The sequence below is a fragment of the Dromaius novaehollandiae genome, chromosome 20 (genome assembly GCF_036370855.1).
Source record: "Dromaius novaehollandiae isolate bDroNov1 chromosome 20, bDroNov1.hap1, whole genome shotgun sequence".
In the NCBI taxonomy this organism is placed as follows: domain Eukaryota; kingdom Metazoa; phylum Chordata; class Aves; order Casuariiformes; family Dromaiidae; genus Dromaius; species Dromaius novaehollandiae.
The window spans coordinates 697,560-722,504 of NC_088117.1; the positions used below are offsets into that span (position 1 = coordinate 697,560).

The following is a 24,945-nucleotide window of genomic DNA, read 5'->3' on the forward strand; positions in this document are numbered from 1 at the left end:
CCAGAAGCCTCTACCATTCCCCCAGATCATTTTTATTGTTTTCTAGTGGTTCCGATTCACAGTCTTCAGGACTTCCCTTTCTAAGTCTGTTCCCATTTCCATCCCAAACATATGAAAAAATAGTAGTAAAAACAGAGTGTTCTGTATACACGTGTTGCAGTTCTCATACATCAAATGCTGTAAAAGCAGAAGTGTGTAAGTGGGTGAAAGGTAGCTTCCAGAAAAGAGTGAAACTCAAAAGCTTTAATTATATGCAGGAGTGTAACAAAACTTTATGAAAGGAACAGGAAGAAGAAAAAGCACTTGATTAAGGTGCAAGGGAAATCTCCCGTTATTAAGAACAGTTTCATTTATTCCCATATAATCTGGGAAGTACACCACTGATATCTTATCTTGGGAAAACCGCTAGAAGATGTTTAGAACCCATACTGATAAGCATGTATGCTTCATATAAATCATCTCCAGTTGGACAGGCCTCACTCCCTTCACAGGTTTTACAAGTACCCAGATTTAAAAGACCCATCCTGGACCGACTTTTTAGTGGCTGGACAGCCACTAAAAGACAGATCAGCCTCAGAATGGCAGCAGTTCCTTATTTATCTTCACATTTCAGATTCCTCATTGTGGCTCATATGCGAGCATCTCATATGGTGACAGCACTTTAATTTCTTGTATAAATCCACTATGCCAGTCTTCTACTGCTGTGTAGTGTGTGCATGTGTATAACGTGTATAATGTCCTTTTTTTTGTCAATGACAAATGCTGCAGTTTACCTGAACCACAGTAGGGTGGTATCAATGATTCAATGCACAAAGGTCAGAAATCTCATAGATTTCTATTCTAATATGCAGATAGAGGTAAAGTTTGTACTGAAAGCCCCGTTCCTCCTAGCTTGTTAGATGTATTGAGGTTCTTCAGCTTGGAAAGTTGTATATTTATGATTTCAGTAATGAACATTAGTCTTCAGGAGCATCTTCCTTTTGTTCTGTGCTCACCTGAAAGATTCTTCTCTCTTGAAACTGACTGTAATGACACATTAGTAGCTCTCTTAAAGCTGATGGTTTTACAGACACAGCTATTCAAGGGAATAACTGAATTTTTTTTGTTTAAATTGTAACCAAAACACATTTTACTGAGCCATTACAAGGAAGACATTCCAGCTCAGTAAAACATGCACAAACAACTGTACACACATACTAGTGACTGTCAGACCTACCCAGCAATCCCGAACACTCATGCCTATGCCGCTCCTTCCAGGATTTCCTTCTGCAAGCTTCACTGCAAGTGAAGATTTCATGGCAATGAATGCAAGATGTCAGCTGAACACCAACAGAACGTCCGCACTGATAGCAGTATTTAAAAAACGGCGTCCTAGAACAAAGGCAGTTATAAAAAAAAAGCACAATATTGTTTGTTTGAAGTTTTTTCTTAGTCTGACAACGTTTGTTCATCACAGTAAAATTATATCAAAATGGCTCACAATATAGAAATATAAATGTCGTAATATTCACGGATAAAGAAACAGGAGACCCTGCAGCTTATCCTAGGAGTATTTGGGGACCGGGCTGCACACCAGCCCCTAGAAAAGTCAAACGTCCTAGTGAGGAACACTCCCAAGCCTTTACCAAATCAACATCTGCATCCTAGTGCATGGTGTGCTTCAGTTTGCTCGTAACAACCGAGTCTGGAGGTATTCACTTTCAAACTGGCAGGCAGGGCAGACAATATGCGGCCAGAAATAAAGCCAAGCAGGCAGACTTAAAAAAACTGACAGAACCTACTGGAATATTGCAGAGGCAAACAGGGCTACAGCCAGGTCCCTGCAACACAGCAAAGCTGGAAGAAGCAGCAAAGAGTGCTTAGGCAAAGATTTTCAGTGGGACTGGGAAGTAGAATGTTACTAAGTGCAAATTGGCCTATGTACCTATATCCTTTTCAGAGCATTTAAGAATCCCTTACAGCACCGATTTCCCTAATGTGGTCTGAGCCAAATTGTTCTGCACTTATGAAATTTGACCACAACATAAAGCCAAAGGTGATTTCATGCAATAGATTCATTCATGTGTTAGTATAATTTTAAAGAGCTAAGAGGCATCAGAGGCAACACTGGATGCATTACACTTAACACCAAATCAGATTTTGTAGCATTCTAGTCATGTGACATGGATTCCATTAAATGCCTTGCTAAGGGAGGTAGCAGGCAATGACCCAGACAACTCCTGTCAGTATCCAGTCAAAGCACAGCCACAGTCCAACAGAGGTCTTTACAAAAACAATTCATCCAACTTGAATTGGAAACTGCAGCAACTTTTCTGCAGAGTCCCCAGAAGAGAAAAAGACCAAGGATCAGTTCCCTGAGAGTAACAAATGTTCTATGAGAGGATAGCTACAGTGTGGGCACAGTGGTAGTCAGCAGAGGATAAGCCACAGCTAAATAGGAACAATGATATCAAGGAACTCCAGTTACTGTACAGATAAGCTGGTAAATTGTTCCCATCCTTCCATGGAGCCAAGAACAGAGGGTGGCAAACAAGGAGCTTGGGTAGAATCAGGCCTTTGCAGGGAAAGAGTTTCAGGAGAGAGTGGCAGGATCCCTGAAATAATAAGTTGTCTACCAGTTGCTGTCTCCTTTGGCTGTAAATTTAAAGGCCTGTCCAATTACAAATCATAACCTTGCATATTTGCCTAGGGCTGTATGTTGAGAACATGATACAAGTCTTGCACTTGGAAGTTTATGGGAAATTCCCATTCTTGGGCTATAGTGACCAGACAGGCAGCTGTTGAAACTAATTGAGAAAACAAAACTTGCACAATTCTGGCAAAGGAAATGGCTAGCAATTTTCACTGAGATCTCATCTCTGCCTGCAAGTCATCCCTAACATCTATTTGTAAAACGTTTGTGTGCTGCTTTAACCTTCCAGATTTCATTTTAGTTCTTGGTTTACATTCTTCCGGCTATTTCTGCATCTTATGCTACTGTTGATCCATTTTGGTTCAGCAGAAATACTACCTCACAACTTATGCCCGCGAAAAGTGCCTCAGTTCCTGACCATGATTCAAATTCTCACTTGATTCAAATACTGAGACAAAGTTCAGGATGATGAGAGTGCCTTGCTCAGAAGAAACTGATGACAGAGTACAGTATCCTTGAGCCAACTATTTCCTCCGTAACTCAAACCGCTGAGAATGCTACAATTCCAAGACTAATGTTCAAACTCTAGAAGTCTTTCCTGATTTAGAGACCAGAAATGCAAGCCACAAAACTTGTCTGTGTCCATTTCTTAGTATTTGTAAGCTACCCTAAGCCACTGATGTCATGAATTAGCTTAAGATACCAGGCCACACTGCTTATCACGAGAAGACTGAATATTATGCAGACTCTCCTGGCAGAGTCTGAAGCTGAAAAGGAATGATGTGATCAGAACAGAGGAAGAAGCTGTCTGTAGCTGACAAGACTGGACACACTAAAGAGGAAACAATTAGAAAAGAAAAAACATGGTAGGGTGACATTAAGCCTGGTGAGGAAAAAACAGGACATAATATTTTTGGCTAAGAACAGTCAACACTTGCATGCAGTGTCTTCCACCTACCTCACTTCTTTCGCATGATGGCTCCCCGATTTCTTCTTTGAAGCAGATGTACGAATATTTGAATCCACTACACCAACATAAAGAAGGGGGGAAAAAAAATCAGCATTCCTACTTAGGATCTGAGAATTAGAATACTAGTCACAAGACACCTTTCCTTAAAACTCTGCTTAGCCACAGGACAGTTGTTGATCAACTGGGCAAACATAATCAATATGATGATGTGTATCAGACACACTAAAACAACATCCTTCTTGAAAGTAAGATTATGAAAAATGTGAGACATAATAGTTCTAGGTAACATTGCCTTCTACTCCTCATTTGGATATTTTTCACAGTGAATATATGAAACATTTTTCAGATTATAGTGGTATTGGGAGATCTAGAGTCTAAGCCTGGCTTCACCATGTATTTGAGCACTACTCAGGAAGTCATTCAAATGACCTTAATTTACATATTTATTGTCACCACTCTAGGAGTAGAAGAGCATTAATACAGTGGGAATCCCAGGAAAGGACCTGGGAGCAAGTTACCACGGGGAATGGACATATGCTAGCTGTCCACAGTCACCATTGAATGCACACTGCTACCTGCACCAAATACAAAGCAATTCAAAGGTCCATCTGTGAAAGAGGAACAAGCTCACTCAATTACTCCATAACACGTGGTAACAGATCTTGTATAGGAATTCACGAGGAAGCAGTGCATAGGCACTAAGCCTATATTCAAAATTTCCTTCACAGTGACTTGTTCATTCTCTTTAATGTTTGTAGAACCCCTACATCTCCTCACTGCTTATGTAGGACTGGTTTTGAGAAAGAGCTATCCTTTCAGACAACAATACTGGAACTAATAACAGTAAATTTCCTCTCCACACCAGGCAGTGCCACCCTTAAGCTTGAACTAACATTTCTTGGATCTTCGCAGCTCTTCCTGATTCCATTCTTTCTCTTTCAGGATGACACGCTCACGGAGCTTCCCAGTAATGTGTTCCATCAGTGATTGGCGTTTTTGAAAAATCTCCCGCTCAGATGCTGTCAGTACATCGTATGGTGTGTGAGCAATTCTCCTATCCTGCAACACACCAGGAGTTAATACGCTAATGTATGGGAGAACAAATCTAACACGTAAGTGTTTCAAGTCAAACCAGTCTAAAAGCACAGTATCATCCCTGCTTAATCCTGGCACAGGAGATGTCCATATTAAACAGTCTAGTTGTTCCGATTATCTGTTCAGTGAGTGCTCAACAAGTTAACTAAAACAATTTTTCTTCAAGGGAGAAGCTGCCGTCATTTTGCAGGGCTCTCCTCCTCTCCCAGCACTTCTGGCAACACAGGAAAGCTTCCTGAAAATGGAAAGACTGCTAGAGGGCACTGTTTGGCCACTATTAAGTTTCTCTGTTTCCCACACTGCTCCCTATTAGTGCCAGCAAGGAGCATATTAAACCCAAGATGCAAAAGCCTAAGGCAGACCAGAGCAAGACAGGAAAGAAGTAAGATACCTGGAGTATGCTGACCAAGGCTGGCCAGTGATTACAACTGCTAATTGTTTAAATTGCATTTCCTATTTGAGGATCAGTTGCGATTGCAAGCCAAAGAATAACAATTTTACTATCTACACGGAACACTGCAGTGGGATGCAGAAAACCACATTAGCTCCAAGTAGGCTGCTCTGCCAGTGAGATGCAGTGATGGATCCCACAGTCACAGGACTGTAGTAGCAATGAGCTGTACCCCACCTTAGGAATGGAGGTACCATGTTGCACTTTCTCAAGTAGCTTGAATGTGGCTGCTCTACTGCAAGGTGCCCAAGACTCACCATTACTTTTGTTCTTTTCAGAACATCTACTGTTTATGTCCCAGAGGCAAGCAATCTGCAGTATAACTTGGCTTTCCTTCCCATCCCTGCAGTTTCCTAGTTTAATATATTAAGTAATTCTCTATCTATTTTTTGCATTATTCAACAAATGATTCTCTCAAGAACCAAACCACTTAATCTCTGACGCTGCTAAGAAACAAAGATTCTTTGTCATGTAAACTTTCTTATTCACAATAAAGCTACCAAAAAAAATTACTTATATGACCCAAAGGCAGATTCATTTCTAATTAGAAACTGTTACAGCATCGCAGACCATTTCAAAATTTTTTTTAAACAAATACATCCCCCGCCCTCCCCCCCCCAAAAAAAAAAACTGGGCAGAAAATTCTTAGTTATACTTCATAGGAAGATTCTTTTTATAAGGGGTTAAATAATGATTAAGGATGACTTTAATAAGTGGTTAACCCTTTATTTTGAAGTTTGACTGATCAGTAATTTATTATCATAGCTTATAACATACCTAAATTTATTATCTATTATACATATATATATCTCATAACAGCTTTTCCTGTTTTGATTGTAGCCTCATGGAAACGCACGTTACTTCCATTTTTAATGGCTGGATGTAGAATTACAGCTAACTCTTTACAAACCAATTATGAACAGAATCTTACTATAAAATGTGACAACAAGGATTGCCTTCACAGGCAAAACTACTAGAGGTATTCAGTCTTCGGGTGGTTATAAGTTTGGCAGCAAATGAAATGAGTCTCAAGACAAATGAAGGGAAAAGTAAATTTTCAGTGAAAGCTTCTGAAGAAGGCCCTAGACAAATCCTAAGGACACAAAAGGCTGTTTGTTCTGATGAATGCAAAGAACACGGTATCTTCAGTTACGGGAACTGAAGTCATACCTGAAAATATTCAAAATAGGCATAGTCGACAGCTGTTCCCACTGCTTTTTGCTGTCCTTCCCTAAGAGTAACTGGTGCAAGGATATCCGCGCCAGCTTCAAGCAGCTTATCAACCTGAAAAAAGAAAGCAAAACATTTGACATCCAGCTTTCTAACTATACTGTGTCCATGCCACAGTTAGAGACAGGGCTGAATATCAGAGCTTAACCTCGATTTGTGTGGCTACTCTGTGTACCAAATTGTGCATTTCTTCTGCCACTGGAGAGCCGTTGATGGACTGTTAAATCTACATGTGTTTTGTAAATAAAACCTCCTTGGAGGCATTTGCTATTTGTTTCCGGATATCTCACAACCTAATCTTGCAGCAACAGATGAAGCACGGACAACTAGTGACGCGGGGTAGAACAGAACCCGGCTGGAGAAATCACCTCCTCTCCTAGTGCTCCTCAACTGCAGTTTTCCTCCCCTCCATTCTCAATGAGGTCAGCTCTGTGCTTTATGGGACGAGGGAAAAATGTCCAGTTTTCACAAGGCCAAATGCTTCCATTGAGCTCATCATAGGTGAGAAAGTGCACTTTATCAACTACTTTATATAGCACAATCAAATGCAATGCATCTTTCTTCATGTGGATGCCAGCTGTGTTTACAAACAAGGTAACAGTCAGATCTGACAGGGCCATGGGCAACCCCCCATCTGCTTTAAATGCAGTGTTTCCTCTTCTACACAAGGAGGTTGCCATCACCTTCACTCAAACATGAAAACGAATTTCCTTACAAAACCTCTATTCCTTAGGAGACAAACAAATAGCATTGGGAAGAGACACAAATGAATTGTTCTGCAAAAAAAAAAAAAAAAAAAATCAGCTTGCCCATTAAAGAGAAATGGAACTCAACACACCTGATAAAAATTACTGCTTTTCCTGAAGTTAAAAACAACAAAAAAACCCCCACATTTCTCTCACCAAAGCAATCCTCTGTGCTTTTGTTCTCTTCTGTTCATATGTGGTACTGACAGCTGTACAGAGGGCACTTCTTACTGCTCTGCTTAATGGCAGATTTGGATCAGCCCCATGTTTGAGGAGTTCGACCACTGCCTGCAAATGCAACAGATAATTGCTGGAGATGCATTTTGACAGTTCCACAGCAGAAAAGCGATACCCCAGCCAGACCAAGATGCTATAGGGTAGGTTTCATAAAATATACTAAAACCACCTATGTTTTACCATAAAGATAAGGATTAGAGAGGTTGAACATTTATGGTCTATTAGATCATCACTCCATTGAATGTTAGCCTCTGAGAGGGGCAGGAGAAGCAGTAGAATGTGTTGGATATGGGACTTTCCATTCCGTGGGAAGTCCTGAAATTTCATCTTTTCTGTACAAACAAATCAAAGATGCAGTAAACTCCTTTTTCCAGAAAAATACCTAAATTGTCTTTTAAAAGAAACAAAGATAACATAAGGAAAAATGTTCTGGTTCAAACATTTGATACAGAATCTATTTTCTACTGTATTTGGCTGCATCCATTTCTACTGTATCTACTTTCGCAGTCCATCCTGTAGCTCCCTATTATATTGTATCCAGATGACTGATAACTTTCTACTGAAATAAATATAGCTAGAAAGTAACAATACACAGTAGATCTTTTCTATTATGATCTACCATTAATCCTAACACACAGTATAAAACTTGCAGTGACAGAACAAGAGGTAAAATTTTGATTTCATCAGTAACACTGAAAGTGGCTTCCCCTCGCTTTGTTCACATCTGCATTTCCAAGACAATGCCTGACTGAATTATTAGCGTGCTTTTACACAGGAGAAAGTAACCCGAGAAACAGAAATTAGACCCAAACCCTGCCCCTATCAGCTTATTACCTGAACCACTAGGCTACACAGTCACGCTTGCTCCCTTCCAATTGTTCTTCCCCTGGCCTTGTGCTGGCTGGTTGCCTGCACAACGGCTGAGCTTAGTGGGCAGCCTGGGTGCAACTCTTACCCCCTCACTCTCCTCCCTTGTTTTCCACAAAGAAGATGAACCAGGAGCCTGGAGCTGTATTCCAAGAGGAGCAGAGCACTGCAGACACACCACTTTGTCACCATTACCTGTTTTGCTGGTACACTTTCTCTCGCAGCATGCTGGCTGCTGTGGACCCACTCTTAAGGGCCTTGTCTGAGCAGAAGGCAGGCCATTCCCTGCTCAGGGAAGGTAGGTGCTGACTTCACATATTGCACTCTACTGTGTGAGCTGTAAGCCTCCTCTGTGGAGTGCTGAGCCCCGTAATGCCCAGATCCTTTCCAAGTGTGATCACTGATCTTTTCCTAGAAAAGCATACTCCTTACCCTCAAAGAGCTACATTTTTTTTCTTATATCCAGAAGCAAAGTGTTTTAACATTTGGCTGGGATGATTTGAGTGGGGAGGTAGCCTGTAAGAGAACTGCATGTTCTTGTGATTCATAAAAATGGATACTCTTCTCTGAATGCTATACCCTTCTGAATCTTACCAAATATTTCTAGCTATCACTGTCATACTACAGGGCTCCTCTAGTTCAGCTCATGCAACATCCACAGGTTTGAAAGAAAAGCAAATTTAGTACTTTCACTGGGAATGAATTATGGCAAACATAACTAGTTACCCAAGTCTGCCTGTCATCAGAGAAGGCAGAGACAAATGGAGGAGTACAACACGCGTAAAGAGGAACTCAAAGATGCTCACCAAATCATTCCCACTGGCGATTGCTAAGGAAAGTGGTGAATGGCCACTCCACAGTGTGTTTGGATTTGCCTTATGCATTAAAAGGAGGCGGATAACATCTCTGGCATGCTGTGTAGGCAGGTGCAGAAAAAGGTGGAATTAGATCATAATAATGTGAACTTTTAAATATAATATATATGTAACAATAATGAACAAAATGAGCAGCATAAAACACGTCCAAGCCTTTCACCTAAGCTATGATCCTATAGCAAAAATATACCTCCATTTTCTCATGGCTAAGAACCCCAAGCATGGTAGTGTTATGCATAAACCTCTCCATCAGATTACCAAATCTCATTAACCCTGCTGCCAAAGGGTATACGTAAGCTTGCCTCTGAAGAAGTACATCTCCTCTCTCAAAAACCTCTCCTTCCTCCAAGTGCACACCTCGTAAATCTGCTAGAAGAATGTTACTACGGTAAAAACCCAAATGCTCAAAGGTTAGCACATGAGAAAACTCAGACTGTCCAGCTTCAAATTGGCCTCGTGAATAGTAAAACTTAATGGCCAAGTCACTAATGGAAACTTAAGCAGAGGAATTTCATGTGTTAAACAGAATTCTAAAGACTTAAGAAATATTTTTTTCTCAAGTGCTAATGGGTTTTTAATCCGTACAACACTAATAATTCACAAGGTAAGGAGTTTATCCTGGGAATTCAATCAGCTCCTTACAGAGGGATGAAAAGTATTCATTCCCCAGATATGTCATTTGGGGAGTTTAGCTTATAAGTACTCTCTATGAGCAGAACCTCGGATGCCATGCTCTTACCTCACAGTTATCCTCTCTTTCGCATGCAATATGCAATGCACTCCTTCCACCTTCTTCTGGAACAGGACCAAAATAGGAGGAGAAGTACCCTTTTGGTGGTCCTGCTTCATTCTTCAGGTGCACAGTGACACCACGGGACAACTGGGTTTCTCTGGTTTGAGGCAGAGGAACCTAAGTGAAATTATGTGAACATTTGTAACATAGCTCAGAGACATACAGAAGAAAATAAACTGCTTGGTCACCCATTGCTCTGGATGTCAATCATGGACGAGACTTGTTCAGCCTCACCAAAACAATGGCCACCCTTTTTCTACTTCCTTCTTTACATTCAGATTCCATCTGCCTAAATCATCTTCAGCACTGCACATTAAGAAATTTGATTCCACTGGAGGAATCCAGGGAAGGAAAATTTTACAGACAGAATTTAATAACTTTTACTGGGCCAAATGATACAGTGAGGGGTGGGAAGAAAGAAGCAAGCTATCAGGCAAAAAGGGTCTTCACTCAAGTTCATTCACATGTCATTCATTTAAGGTGCATGAATATAGGCTTACCAGACCAATATAAAAAAATAAAAAATGGTATGTCAGAAAGTAATATAGCCTGCACTGCATCTGGGCATTTTATAACTGCATACTGTTTGCAAATAGGTACCAAGTCATCCTGATTGCTACTAAAGGAGAAAGTACTGCAATACAAACTGAAGAAGCTATCTAAACCTCCCTGGACTGCAAACAGACATTCACCTTAGCCACTGTCTTGACAAGACAAATCTTATCTTTCCTGTTACACAAGCCAACTCATTTTTCAAGTGACTAGGACCTGATGGGATGTCAGGGAGCCCATCAATGTCATTGCAAGGTCACTCAATTATCTTTGAAATGTCATGGCAACCAGGTGAGGTTCCTGAGGACTGGAAGAAAGCAAATGTCACTCCTATATTCGGGAAGGGCAAGAAGGAGGATCTGCAGAATTACAAGTACGTCAGCCTCATTTCAGTCCCTGGGAAGGTGATGAAGCACATCCTCTGAGAAGCCATTTCCAAAAATACTAAGGAAAAGAAAGTGAATGGGAGTCGTCAGCTTGGATTTACAAAGGGGAAATCGAGCCTGAACAACTTGATAGCCTTCTACAAGGAGATGACCAGTTTGGTGAAAGATGGGAGAGCAGTGGATGTCATTTACCTTGATGTCAGTAAGGCTGTCAAAACTTTTTCCCACAACGTCTGCATAGACAAGCTCCTAAAGTATGGCTTACATAAATGGACAGTGAGGACTGAAAACTAGCTGAACTACCGGATTCAAAGGGTTATGATCAGTGGCATGAAGTTCAGCCGAGGGCCAGTCACCAGTGGTGCACCTACAGGGGTCAATACAAGGACAATACTGGTTAAGTTGTTTACTACTGTTTACTAATTGACCTGGATGAAGGGATAGAGTGCACCCTCAGCAAGTTTGCTGATGATCCCAAACTGGGAGGAGTGGCTGATACACCAGAGGGCTGCACTGCCATTCAGAGGGACCTCGAGAGACTGGACAGATGGGCAGAGGGGAACCTCATGAAGTTCAACAAAGGGAAGTGCAGAGTCCTGCCCTTGGGAAGGAATAACCCCAGGCACCAGTATATGCTGGGGGCTGACCTACTGGAAAGTAGCTCTGCAGAAAAGGACCTGGGGGTCCTGGTGGACAAGCTGAACATGACCAGTAACGTGCCTTTGCAGCAAAGCAGGCCAACAGCATCGTGGGCAGCATTAGAAAGAGCATTGCCAGCAGGCCAATGGAGGTGATCCTTCCCCTCTGTTCAGCCCAGGTCAGACCACATCTGTGTGTCTAGTTCTGGACTCCCCTGGAGCAAGTCCAGCAAAGGACCACAAAGAGGATTAAGGAACTGGAGCATCTCTCGTGCAAGGAGAGGCTGAGAGATCTGGGATTGTTTAGCCTTGAGAAGAGAAGGCTCGGGGGATCTTATCAATGTGTATAAATACCTGATGGGAGGGAGTAAACAAGCTGGAGCCTTACTCTTCTCAGTGGCACCCAGTGGCAGGACAAGAAGCAATGGGCAGGAATTGAAAGACAGGAAATTCCACTTGAACATAATAAAAATCTTTTTTCCCTGTGAGGGTGATCAAACACGGGAAGAGGTTGCCCAGAGAGGCCATGGAGTCTCCATTCCTGGAGATATTCAAAGCCCAACTGGACAAGGTCCTGAGCAACTTGCTCTCATTGACCCTCCTTTGAGCTGGGGTTTTGGACCAGACGATCTTCAGAGGTCCCTTCCAAACTCTCAACTGTTTGGTAATTCTGTGAAATGATTTAAGTACTATAACGTAAAGTAATTCCTCAGGTAACAAATGCCAAAAAGAGCACTTTTCGCTGGTATAACTCCATCACAAGTAGACAATTATCATAAAAAATGGCAACCCTAACCAAAAAGTTCTGTACTACCAAAAAAGTTTACTGCAGAGCTATCTTTCTGTAACTCTGGGGGCACAGTGAATGCTGCAGGAATCCAGCAGAAAGAGTCTGTGTTCAAGGAAAACAAAACAAAACAAAAACAAGTAGGCAGGCTCCATGGAGATGAAACAAGCAGGTCCCATCATGTGTCTGTTTCTGACAGTGGTCCTATGTTCACTGCTCTCATTATACCTTCAGGCATTTATACTAGACTGCCCACAAGAGACTTTTAACCTCTGCCTTAAACGAGGCATGATAGCAAAAATGTTCTGGGGCATCAAAACACATGGATGTGTTTACTGTAACCCAATAATACAGACCTCCAGTGGCTTTTTTTTTTTTTTTTTTTTTTAAGGACCATAGTTATTCCAATAGGATGCAAAAATTTCACGGAAATCAAGCAGGCAGGAAGCTCAACTCCCTGCTTATGTATTGTGCAGCCTTCAAGAGCTGCAAGAAGCTGAGCTCACAAAGCAACATACCTGGTCTGGACCATATACCTCATTTCCATCTTCTGCCCTTGCATCAAGATCTGGTGCAGAATGCAGGAGGTACTGTGTTATCTGGACTCCTTCCTCCCCAGGAATAGATACAGCTATGTGGAGAGGGGTTAAACCCCCAAACTGAAAAAAGAAACATAGCATTAAGACTCCTGTTTATCGCAACTTAAAACAGTACCAAATATTTTCAACAGAATAATCCCAGCTTCTTCTTCCCACATACTGTGTCTCACTTTCAGCCACCATGAACCTACAAACTGAGTTACGGGACAGTGGAAAGCTCAAGGTACCAGATACACAACGTACCAAAATCACAACAGCTGTTACCAACTTGAGGAGCAGCTTCACAAGCATTCCCCAGTCATGCATGGGCTTGGCAACAAGAAAACATAATGAGGAAGGAAAACTCAGGGAATAAGGAGCTTTGAGTTCTTTCTATAAAATAGTTCTTTGAACAGGATAATCACTTTAAACAGCTTTTTGTCCGTTCTAAACCTGGTTCTTACTTGCAGATTTTACAGCAGGACACAGAAGCTGCTGCACTCATCTAGAATCCTACATCATTATCAATTATAATGCAATAAAACCTTGGATGGAAGCCGCACATCAGTCCTGGCTCCCCTTTCTAAGAGGAGTTTCACTGCTTCTGCATCTGCAGCTTTAACGGCAAGGAAGAGAAGGGGTGCTGGTATCCAGCATGCATTGGGATCTGCACCTCGGTGAAGCAGCAGCTGGATTGTTGCCCATCTCTTCTGCTGTCTAAAGTTGACATGGAAAATACCAGAATCACTCATTAGCATCTTGCAAAAAACCTCTAAATGATGGTGAACTAAGATGACTCCCAGGTGCAGACATTAAAAATGGCATTTGGCAGAGACAAGACTTCATTCTTTAGAGCAGTGTCACAACAACTGCCGTGCTCCACCCAGGCAACAATATTATTACCTGAAGAGGACATCTCACCCCTCCAAACTAAAAAGGCAGCACTTAAAAGCAGTTCCTTCGGGTTGCATGGGAATGGATAGGCAAAGTAAGGTTCCCTGCATCTCCACTATTCACTCATGTGTCACTTCTAAACGTTTAGTGTGAGACTTGTTTAATGACAGAAACAGACTGACTCCTCCTTCCTGTCATCTAAGACTGTTTGGAAGGTTCTTTCCTCTATCGTACTTCATTCATCCATCCCAAGAAAACAGAGATACTTTTTCTGTGTTTCCCTTAACCAAAGCTGGAACAAGAGCTATGCTGGACTAGGACAGTGTATTTCAGCAGGCTGATGATTCCATCTGTATTTCCATGGAGGCAAAATACACATGCACACCCCTAAAAAAGAAACCTAACACCATCAAAAAAAGCAAACAGTCCTTGGATATCACCCAGAAACTCTACCACATAGTGATCTGGGCAGAGGCTCCTCTTTTCTCACATGGCATTAACTCATTTTTACTCACAAGCCCTACATTCAGTGCATCTTTATATTCCAATGAAAAACATGCAACGCACACACAATATTCATGAGAGAAGCAAGGGAGGTGGCAAGATGTGCCACAAAAGCCAAATGCAAGGGATGAAGGGCAAGAAGGCCAACAGGGAATTTTCATTGTGGGAATTCTAAGACGTCAAAGTGACCTACGCTGGCATAAAACCCAAGACAAAAATTTCATCATCTTTGGGGACTGCTCTGGAGGCAAAACAAAAGGCAAGATGTGGCCCTTTGGGGGATCCATAAAAGCAAGACAAAAAGACTACATTTCAGGCCACGCGGCTAAACAGACACCTGTAGAAAACAACCAGCACGGTCAAATGTAGTCAAAACTTCAAAGAGTAAGCTGAATATATTCTTATCTTTCCTCATATCCACACTACACTGCAGGTGTGCATAGCAGACTGTGACAAGCTGCAAAGTATGCAATCAGGAAAGCTTGTCTTGTTCAAGCATGAGGTCCTTAGCTTGAACTACACTTTCCAGCTTCACTCTTCACACTCTGCCAACCTGAATTATAACAGAGCATATAAACGAGTGGCTTCTACTGATATGAACACGAGATTTCTATAGTTAAGCAAACAAAAATATACTGACATCTGACTAGCTTTTCCTGCAATAGCTGCACCCTTCTGTGAAATATGTGAAATACTAATTGTTGCCTTCTATGTTCAAAGAGACTTAGGAGACTCTGTCTCCCATTCATAGGGCATAAGTGAGACTTACTCTGAGATTACGCCTTCAGACACATTAGCTGTTTCTGACGGTTCTGATTGTTCGTTCTGCTTGAAGATTAAAAAAATAAAAGAAAGTAGTTACAAAAATGAAAAACCACACTTTCAATGGGTGAGTCAGCATATTCAGTCATCAGAACAATAATACAAGTAATAACAGTAATACAAGAGCATGTAATAATAATGGAATTCAGTTAACAACAGATAGGGAAATCATTTAGAAGTAATTTGTAACTGTTTTTTTTTAAATAAACCAAATAACTGAACATTTTCTTGCTCAATTTCCTTTGTGAGTAAAACATGCTTACAAGACTCTTACAGATTTTCAACCTGCATTATTTTGCACGAGAATGTAGAACTAGGACCTCCAAGACCACTGTTTCCAAATCTTCTGGATTCGTATTCAACTCAGAGGAAAAGAGAAAGCAAAGCACATTTTCCTTTCTGAATCTTAGAGACCGTGACAGAAACAAATCCTGTTTATTCCTAATTTCCTTTTCTCACTCCAAAATGAGAAGTAATAGTTTCACACTGATTTTCTGTGAATCTCTGAGCATCTGCTTTATATACATCTCTCTCTCTCTCTTTCTTTCCTTCCCACAGAAGTCTTGCAACTTTGGTAACGGGCCACCACTTAAACATACTCTTGGAACTTGAACAGGTATTTTACAGCAACCAAAAACTATTCTGTAGTTCATTTCCAACAAGTTTCTTGAGGGCATTTAGACCTGTGTAGCCTCTTCTGAAAGCCTCAGCAACATCCTTACATTTCTACCACACAGTCCCTACCTGCCTAGGCCCCTCTTTGATTCCTTCTATCTTCTCAGACTGTTTGGAGATTCCTGACCCTCTGCTTCACCCTTGTTATCATCTCCTTCCCCACTGCATGGTTTGTACTCTTACAAAATATGTATCATGCTCCTCCACAGGACAATTTAAAGCAGGTACTTCTCTTTTTGGCAGGAGGAAGCCTAGGGTCATGAGTCTTCCTTTGTAAACACTCCCTAAGGGTCAAGAGACTCCTCTGACAGTTGAATTGCTTCTTGCTTGACACTTCAACCATGCCAGCAGGACTCTGTGCTATCAGAACCACCTAAATCCTCTTGTCCTGCTGGGATGCTTTCGTAATTCCCACCAGTTGCCCGCTGCATCTTCACTGTCTTAAATACCTAGCAGACGTGGCCTCACATCTGTGCTATTAATACAGTGCCCTATTTCAACTGCAGAGTAAGCTTGTTTCTGCACTGGAGCTTGGTCATTTGAAGTAGGACTTAGTAGTGAGAGCAGAGAATAATCTGCATCCTCAGAGTGCAAGATGCACAAAAGTTCTGGCTTTTTCCTAGGGAGTCAACACAGTAAAGTAATTCCGAAAAGTAAACTTACAGCTTGAGACGAGAATATATCATGATTCTGATTAGATTAGATTCTGATTAGATTAGATTCTGATTTAGATTAGAAATAAACCAACCTTGCAGCTGTGCAAGTTCCTCTCAGCAATATTACCCTTAAAAGATTCTGCTGGATAATACAGAATAAAGCACATGGAGAGAGCAGATAATCCTTCATCACTACACTTATTCACATCAGCTCCACTATCGAGAAGAAGATTGACAATATCGTTGTGGGAATTAACACCTGTAGAGGAGAAAATGCTTCAGGATGTTATTTTATTTTGTAAACATCTGTACTTGCACATACACTCACGCACTTGCAGATTTCTACATGGAAAGAATAGGCAGCACAGTTTGAAAGTAGTGACAGCCAACACTGTTGAACTAATTCAGGTTTATATTTGCCACACAATAAAAACGCGATACTGAACCATGTCTTACGGGGTTCAGAATGTGTACCTTGGAGCATCCTCAAGTATATCCCTGACCTTCCTCTCTTTTTTATAACAATTTCTACCAGATTTCACAGGAACTCAGTGAGGATTCACACACAGAAAGAGGCTAAAAGTGATTGAGATGACTGTAGGGGAAATATAGCGCCCTAAATTATTATCTAAATTTTGCTGGACTTTACAATGAATGCCAGCTATTCAGGTAGCTGAAAAGGGCACAAAGAAAAGGGGAGGTCATCCTCCCCTACAGCAAGTCATGCATGCACAGTTTCTAACCACCACCCCTTGCCAGCAAAAACAAAATAACCCTGTCTGAATGTGATTACGACTGGACAAGAAAAAAACAGTAATAAGGACAGGGTCATACCCAAGAACGCAGATCTAGTCCACTGCATAATCACAAACGGAAAACAAACTTGACAGCTAAAATAATCTCTAATGTTTACTGAAGTGCTTCTTTTTGTAGATTATTATTTACTGTGGGGTTTGGCATGATACCATTCATTACAGATATTCCTCATGCCACACCTGCTCTTTTGTTATTTACTGAACATTCCCTTCACACTTACTATGTAATGGAACAAGAGAAAAATCTAATCCAGGCTACTACACCAGGAATTTCTCATCATATGGTAAAGAGTCATTCTCAGAGTCTTACAGCGGCAGCAGCAAGTGCTGTGTATCCATGTTTGTCTGCTACGTCCGGATGAGCAAGCTCATCCCTCAGAATCGTATAGACCCCATCAAAGTCTCCTTTTGCCGCTTTCTGAATTAACTGCTCTGAGGCAAGTTCTTTGGGGCCTGGAGGCCCATAAGTACTGCGGACTCCACTGAGAATGAAGTTGACGTCTGAAGTAAACTCTGCTTCACAGCACCTAGCAAAGGAGAAAAAAGCACTGATGCATTTAAGCAGCTAGGTACTCTTAGGCCGCTAATGCAATTAAAGAAAAAACACATCAAGAGCAAAACATGCTGCTGGGTAAGATGCAAAAATATGAACAGCTATCATTTTAAGAACTATTTCAGATAGTATAAGTTTGCTTAAATTACAGGCAGAAAGGCAAACTAGTCTAGGGGCTGCTGGCAGCAGCACACAGATTTTGGCTACAGAAGAGTCTATAAATATCCAGCCATCCAACACCTATAAAATTAGAAAGCAAAATCTAACTGCCAAGTGTTTCTACAAACAGAATATTTAGCATGCACATTCATATCTGTTTAGTATTTGATTTATATAACCAGCTTTAGCTATGGCTATAAAATACACACATGTGGCACGTGTTCCCAGCAACAAAGCAAACCAAAACATACTCTGCCTGCCCAAAGAACATCTCCATGTACAAGTATCAAGCTACACATAAACCTAAGGCTCAGTGGGCAGTTACAAGTAGCTGCAGACTTGCTGCAGCATGTTTTCTATAGCCTTGAAGTAGAATAAGAGTTAAGACAACCACAGAAAGGTACCATTGGTATCATAAATTGTTTGTTTCATTTAAAAAATTCCTCATTGGCAACCTGCCATCTCAAGACTATAAAAAAAACTTTTGGAGAGCAGCTGCAATCATGCAACTTATATTTGAAAATAATAGATATGATTTATAAAAATCCATACATAAAAAACAAATGATCAACAGCTACCTGTGCTTATAAACATGCATCTGCATTCTGACCAGTAAGGGGGTTACATTTGCAACAGGCCAAGGTTCTTCCTCAGGCAGCTTGGAGGTATTCTGAAAATATGAAGCATCACACTCTTTCAGAAAGGTGCAAGTCAAAGTAAGATGATCTGTGTTATGGGAATAGGCAAAAACTCCTTCAGGCAAAATATCCTTGTCATCAAAGGGGAGACGTTTATAGCTACGGAGAAATGGGTCCCCCTCAACAGAAATATACTTCCTTTGAGAACTGGCATCAACATATCTGAAGTGTTCTGGATGATCCGAGACAGAAAAATAACCAGGTACTTCAGTACATAGTTTAATTAGATGATTCCTCAGCCACAAGCCAACATCCTGACAGCCATCTGGATAGCTCTCAATTCCCGGTCCAAATCGCTCATCAGATTTGTACAGCCCCTTAAGAAACGAGTAAGCTCGTTAGTATCAATCAGAGATCAAACAAGTTATACAATTAAAGTCTGGTTTCTATCTCAACTGTTCTGCCTGCATCTTATTGGTCCATTTCTTATTGGCAGAGTAATAACTGCTGAAGCCATTCTGTACTACAAAGCCTTCACAGTCAGTTTGATTCATTTAATGACAAACACATTAACTTTTCCAGTACAAGAACAGTGGAAGGCCCTAAATTTAACTACATTGGGATGTTATGTTTAGATGAAATTTCACGTAGATTTTAGCCTGAGCAGGATTCTGATTCAAGGCATATTCACACAAGGCTATCACAACCTCAAAACAGCTATTTGGAACACAAATTAACTGCTTCACTCATTGAACTGTTTAGCTATGGAGATAAAGAACCAGGAAAAAGCACTATGACTGGCAAGAATAAAATTTCAAGTTTGATTATAACCTGAGGGTGTTCTATTTTTCCCTTAGTTTCAGATTATACATGATCTATTCAAATTAAAGTTCTCCGAAATCCATAATTAGTGCCACATTATCAACATTCAGCAAGAATGTTATGTTCTTGTTGGCCAACTTAATGCAAAGGCTGTATGTTGTTTTGTTATATCTTTTGGATTATCTGATGAAGCACTGTTTCCTGTTGCAGAGATACCCATGTATCAGTATGAGGGGAGGGCTGCCCTACGCTGGGCACTTTTCAGATACACCTTCTTCTTCTTTGAAAACAAAGAATTATAAATTCTTAGAAAACAAGTTTTCTAGCTTCTACTAGTAGCAGCAGGCCTGGAAATGATACAAAAGAGACAACTAGCTATCTCGATACTCCAGAATGCTCTTTGTCTCCACAGTCTCTTCAAATGCAGTATTTTTCAGTTTCATATTGCTGGCTTCTTAATATGCCTGTTGAGAGTACTGACTAGCTAATGAGTTCTTCATCTAGCAAGGGGAGTAAATACCGAAGACTTCTACATTAGAAACTGGAAAAAGACACTCTTCCAGGCACCAGATTTTCAGTTCTAGACAGGCAGTATCACATTATCTCCTTCAATATTTCCCTAAGCAAAAGTTGTGTACAGTAGAAGTTGAGTAGTTCAAGAGAGCAACCTAGCTTACTGGAGACTGAAGCATGACACTTTTGCTCTAAACAACCCAAACACTAATGGAGCTGCCTGGAAAAAAAAACCACTCAAATTTTCCTGTACTCATGCTGACTTTGAAAGGCAGGGAAATCATGGTAACAGCACAACATTTTTCCAGTTACCTGAAATTTTCTGCCGTCCTTCCATTCCCAAGTCCCATAGCCTTCTATGTGGCTGAGATAAAATGCTCCAATGAATTTGGAACCATCAGGCCAGTAGCATATCCCTTTCCCATGGCGATGGTCCATGTACAACTGTCCCGTGTATCTCTGTAATCCACCACAAAGAGAAGGGACAGTAAGAATGATACCGTTCAGAGGACAGAAATGAATTTTTAATTGCCTCCTTAATGTAACAGAGCAGCACTAACATGGTGCAGGAAACTGAGGATGAAACTGTTATACAGTTAAGAAAGACTAGGCAAAATCTCAACTTCACTGTAGTCACTGTCTTCAAAACTCCACCAAGATTTTACCAGTTGCCACAGCAGCTCTTCCATCATGTAGCAATCATGATGGAAGATCATACTATTTTAGCAGTGTTTATATCATTGATATGTTGCCAAATGATGCAGGCTAAACCAAGACCTATCAGTGTTCAACACCTCTCACAAAGACCTGTATCCCAATACACATTTGGTTGGGAAATTTTGCATCCGACAAAACAGGGCATTCAGCATAGCCATGAAAACACATATTTTGCTAAAAAACAAGCAGCCGAATACATAAAACCCAGTAAAACCAAACGAAAAACACCTAGCTAACATGCTTATAAATCAATTTTTTCATTACAGAAGGAAAGAACCTCCACACATAGAGAATATTCCTACTTCCAAATGACAAAACTCTGCTTGGAGAAAGAGCTATCACTCAAATAAATGCCCAACCCCTACCTTCTGATGAATTTTACTCACCCTCAACCTAACAACCCATACTCTTAAAGTACAATAAAATGCAGTCTGCAGTGAGTAGTCAACATAATTTTGTATTAAATACAATTATATTTATTTAAAATATAATTAATAAAATATAATAAATAAAATACAATTAACAATATACTATAAATAAAATATAACTAAAGATGTATAATAAATAAAATAATTATAATATTTAAATAAAACGATATATGTTTATTGCTGATCTCATGTGTCTTCAGCCCTGCCATAAGGTCTTTAATTTCCAGCTGCAGGTGAAGTCCCTGGAGATTACACCTTTGTGCACTACTTGCTAAAAAGATAAATTCGATTGCTACTCTAAAACTGGCACTTCTGACCCTCAGTAGAAAGTTCTGAAAAAACATCGTATCGTACGTAAACATAGTGCTGAACTGTATCAAGGTGACAGACGCTAAGTCAAAAGCTTGTCCATAATGCCTTTTGTCTTCAGTGAAGAAATCCTTAACTATCAGCCCACTCATCTGATGGATTTTGATTGAAATTTGATCAATCGTGATTGATTGTAGCCACAAACACTTTAAGGTATCCATTATTTTTAAGCAAAAAGACAGACATTTGGGGGACGTTTTATAGAAATTAATCAAAATTTTGTAATTGAAAAAAATTCCCATTTAAATCAAAACCTCAATTCCTTAAATGCTTTATTAAAGGCATTTATGTGTCTTCAGTGTTATTTCTCTTCAAATTAAATCACCTAAATATCCTAATCAATCATATAGCTTGTCTTTAATAAAAGCATAACTGAAGGGATAGGATGAACCCTATGGAGAACAAAGTAGCCCTGGTATTCTGTAGCATAAACTATGACTATTCTTAGTTTGAATAAACTATGACTATTCTTAGTTTGAAAGAAAAAAGGTGAAAAGTGCTAAGTAAGTTCCCTAAGGCCTCGTCAGAGGATGGTGCCGTGGAGACTTTCATTTCTAGGTCACCAATGCAAATTCAGCCCAATCAACAAAACCTGAAAACTACTACCCTCTATCAAGTGAGTTGCCACAATAATCATCACCGAAGACAGGCAGCTGCTGCTACTGCTTCTGCCTGATGCGTGTTAGGACTTTTGCTTAGAACGCGCAGTTTGCCCCCAAAAGACAACAGTGAGGAGCAATGCCGAGGTCTTTATATTGCCAGAATTAAGGCTGTGTTTCTCTGCTAGACTGATTCTTGGGAGCATTGATAGGCAAATGGAGTTCCAGAGGAAGAGAAAAAGAGCTAATTTTAAATTTTCTATCTGCGCAATGGTATAACTCATAAGCGGAAAAAGAGATGTCCCACCGTGCAGACAACCGATCCCTAACGGATGATTTCGAGTTACGTTGCCGTGGCAGCTTTCCCTGACAATCAAAACGGCAGCTCAGTACTCACAGGTGGCGCAGAAGAGAAGAACCTCACAAGGGAACCGGAAACATTAGTCACTCCTCATGGTATTTTCACCATACAGGAAGATGCACTCACACTTCAGAGGTTAAACTTTGTACCAAAAGCTCACGGCAGCATCCCCTCCTCCCCTGCCGGCCTCCCGCTCTCCCCACTGGGGTCTGAGGCCACGTTCAGCCATCGACAGCGACCCAGGACTCGGCAACGGCATCACGGCAGCCATCTGCTTACCCTGAGCGTGAGGGCAGACCAAGTCCTTCGAAGCAGGGGGGCAAAAGCACGTTATCTGGGAACTTGTGTCCCGATTTGCATTTTAGCAGCAAATATATTATTAACCTGAACACAGAGCAACAGAATGCCCCCAAAGGGCAGCAAGGGCCAGCGCGCTGGCCGAGCAGGTGCTCGGATGTTGCAGGGGAGCTGGGAAAGCGCTCGCTTTACTAAGAAATAAGGCGAAACCGCCTAGTTTGCCCCAAAACCAGAGACGAGAGGAGAGATGCAAGCCTAGGAAAAACCTGCATTTCAGAGACCCACCTCCTTGCCAAATGGACCGGTGGGGAACACGAAGGCAGAAAGCCCTGCACGGCGCGCTCCCACCGCCTGGCCCGGCTCCCCGGCCCGGCCCAGGCCGGGGGGCGGCGGCGGGGGGCCCCGCTTGCAGCCGGTTGCGCCAGGCAGGGCGCTCCCCGACGGCGGCTCCCCGCGGCCCGCGCACCTCGCCGCCCCCAGGCCCGCTGCCGTCGCCGGGCGCTGCCGCCTCCTCTGCGCCGCCCTCGGCCGCCGCCTGACTGGAAACTCGCTCGGCACCGGCCTCCATGGCGGCGGCCCCCGCCGACGGCTCCGCAGCGGCCGCGCTCCGCCTCGGCGGCGCCCGCGTTGCCGTGGAGACGGTAGCGGGGCGAGGGAGGCGGGGCCGCCGCCGGGCCCCGGCAGCGCCTCCGCAGCGGCCCGGAGGCCCCGGAGCGTCTGCAGCGAAGGCCTGAGGAGGAAAGGCCCGGAGAGTCCTCGCTTCGTGCAGCCTGGGGTGCCTTCTCCTCGCTTACAGTCTGCAGGGGGCCGAAGCTGCTCCGCAGGAGCCGGGGCGCGGCGTTTGCTGGGGCTGCCCCCACCTCCCGCACGGCTCCTGCAGGGCCAGCGGCTCTCCCCGCTGAGGCCTGCGCGCGCTCGCCGTCACCCTGCCGTGGCTAGCTCCTGAGGAGCAATTTCTGGGAAAGGCATCGTTCAAATATACTGCATCGCACAACCCCTTACGTTCTGCAGGGGAGAGATGAGAGGGGAATTGGCGCAACGCAGCCCAGCAGAGAAGAAGCACGGAGCGTCACGGGTGAGGTGGAAGGAGTCCCTACAGTTGGCGTATGGCAAACTGTTCCTGGAGCAGCCCGTCCCTCGACAGCCAGCCCCCGCCTGCCCGCCGCGGCTGGAGCCAGGCCCATCTCCCAGGCCGACCCTCAAACACTCCTGGCGAGCTCGCTCGACCTCATGCACACCGGCGTTACACCGCCAGCACCGCTTCGCAAGTGGTTGGTGAGCTCCACGCTTGCACGGTGAATAACAGCAAGAGCAGAGCTTCATCGTTACTTTAGCACGACCAGCTGTCGCCGAAATGCACCAAGTCTACATCGGTCTAAGTTACCACATGGCCAGAGCAGTGACCGCTTCAGAGCCACGGCTCTGAGACCTCTCGGCCTCCTAAAAGACTTGTTCGCCACGAGCGCAGCAGCGACTCCCACCCTGCACCTACTCAGCACAGCCTGTTGCATTACTCTTCTAACCCGCCAGAATTCAGCCGCTGCTGGGCAGGTTTTGGTGGCACCAGTGCTCTTTTTTCCATCGTTGCTACCCAGACGCTTTGAAGCAGTTGAAAGCAGCCTAGCGTAGCAAATTTGGGTAGTTTACACTTCCTTGTCTTCTTTGGGGTTATTCTAATGCCCATGTCGTACAGTTTAAATTCATAATGCTTTGTCTACACCCAGAAGCCAGGAGGGTGGTCACATCCTTTCTTATCCCCTAAAGAGGGGTGGCATTTCAGGTAAAGCCATGGTGATTCTAAGCTGAGATCTGTGGGCAAGAGACATAAAAAAAATGGGAGGTGGAATATCTTTTCCTCTTGACAAAGAACAAGCAGAGAAAGAAAACCCTCTGCCTACTCTTAAAGAGGCTTTTTTCTTGAACCAATAGGTGGTATAATTAGATGCCCTGGCATGCTAGAAAATATTGACAGTAACATCTCCAGATAACTTGGTTGCAGGGCTCCGTACCAGGAGAGCTTATCATGGGTTGGTTTTGTGTTTAAAAAAATCCTCACAAATGCCAGATTTTCCAGCATTATAAAAAGAGCCAGCTAATCAGTTTAAACCTCCCTTTCTTTATGAAGAAAGCACTGTCAGTCTGAAGCTAGTAAGTCAATTTATAGTAAGACAAATGGGGAACTTTTCCTTAAGTCTCGGCTAAGCACTACAGCCCATGAAAGAACTGTTATTTAAAAATCATTTGAGCTTTAAAAACTTTTGATCTGCATTTTTATTTATTGTTTGT

General features: G+C 42.4%; 1 protein-coding gene across 1 annotated transcript; it reads right to left on the reverse strand.

Moving 5' to 3' along the window:
• Positions 1–3,586: 3,586 nt before the first annotated feature.
• LOC135330408 (ankyrin repeat and MYND domain-containing protein 1-like) lies at positions 3,587–23,296 on the reverse strand. The gene is made up of 14 exons (XM_064524045.1): positions 23,126–23,296; positions 20,201–20,347; positions 18,494–18,930; positions 17,515–17,730; positions 16,481–16,646; positions 15,005–15,063; positions 13,383–13,554; positions 12,778–12,918; positions 9,843–10,013; positions 9,035–9,142; positions 7,281–7,412; positions 6,319–6,432; positions 4,496–4,661; positions 3,587–3,657 (listed from the first exon to the last, which is right to left on the reverse strand). The coding sequence occupies exons 1-14, from the start codon at positions 23,225–23,227 to the stop codon at positions 3,587–3,589; spliced, it is 2,202 nt and encodes a 733-aa protein (XP_064380115.1). The 5' UTR covers positions 23,228–23,296.
• Between the last annotated feature and the right edge of the window lie 1,649 nt (positions 23,297–24,945).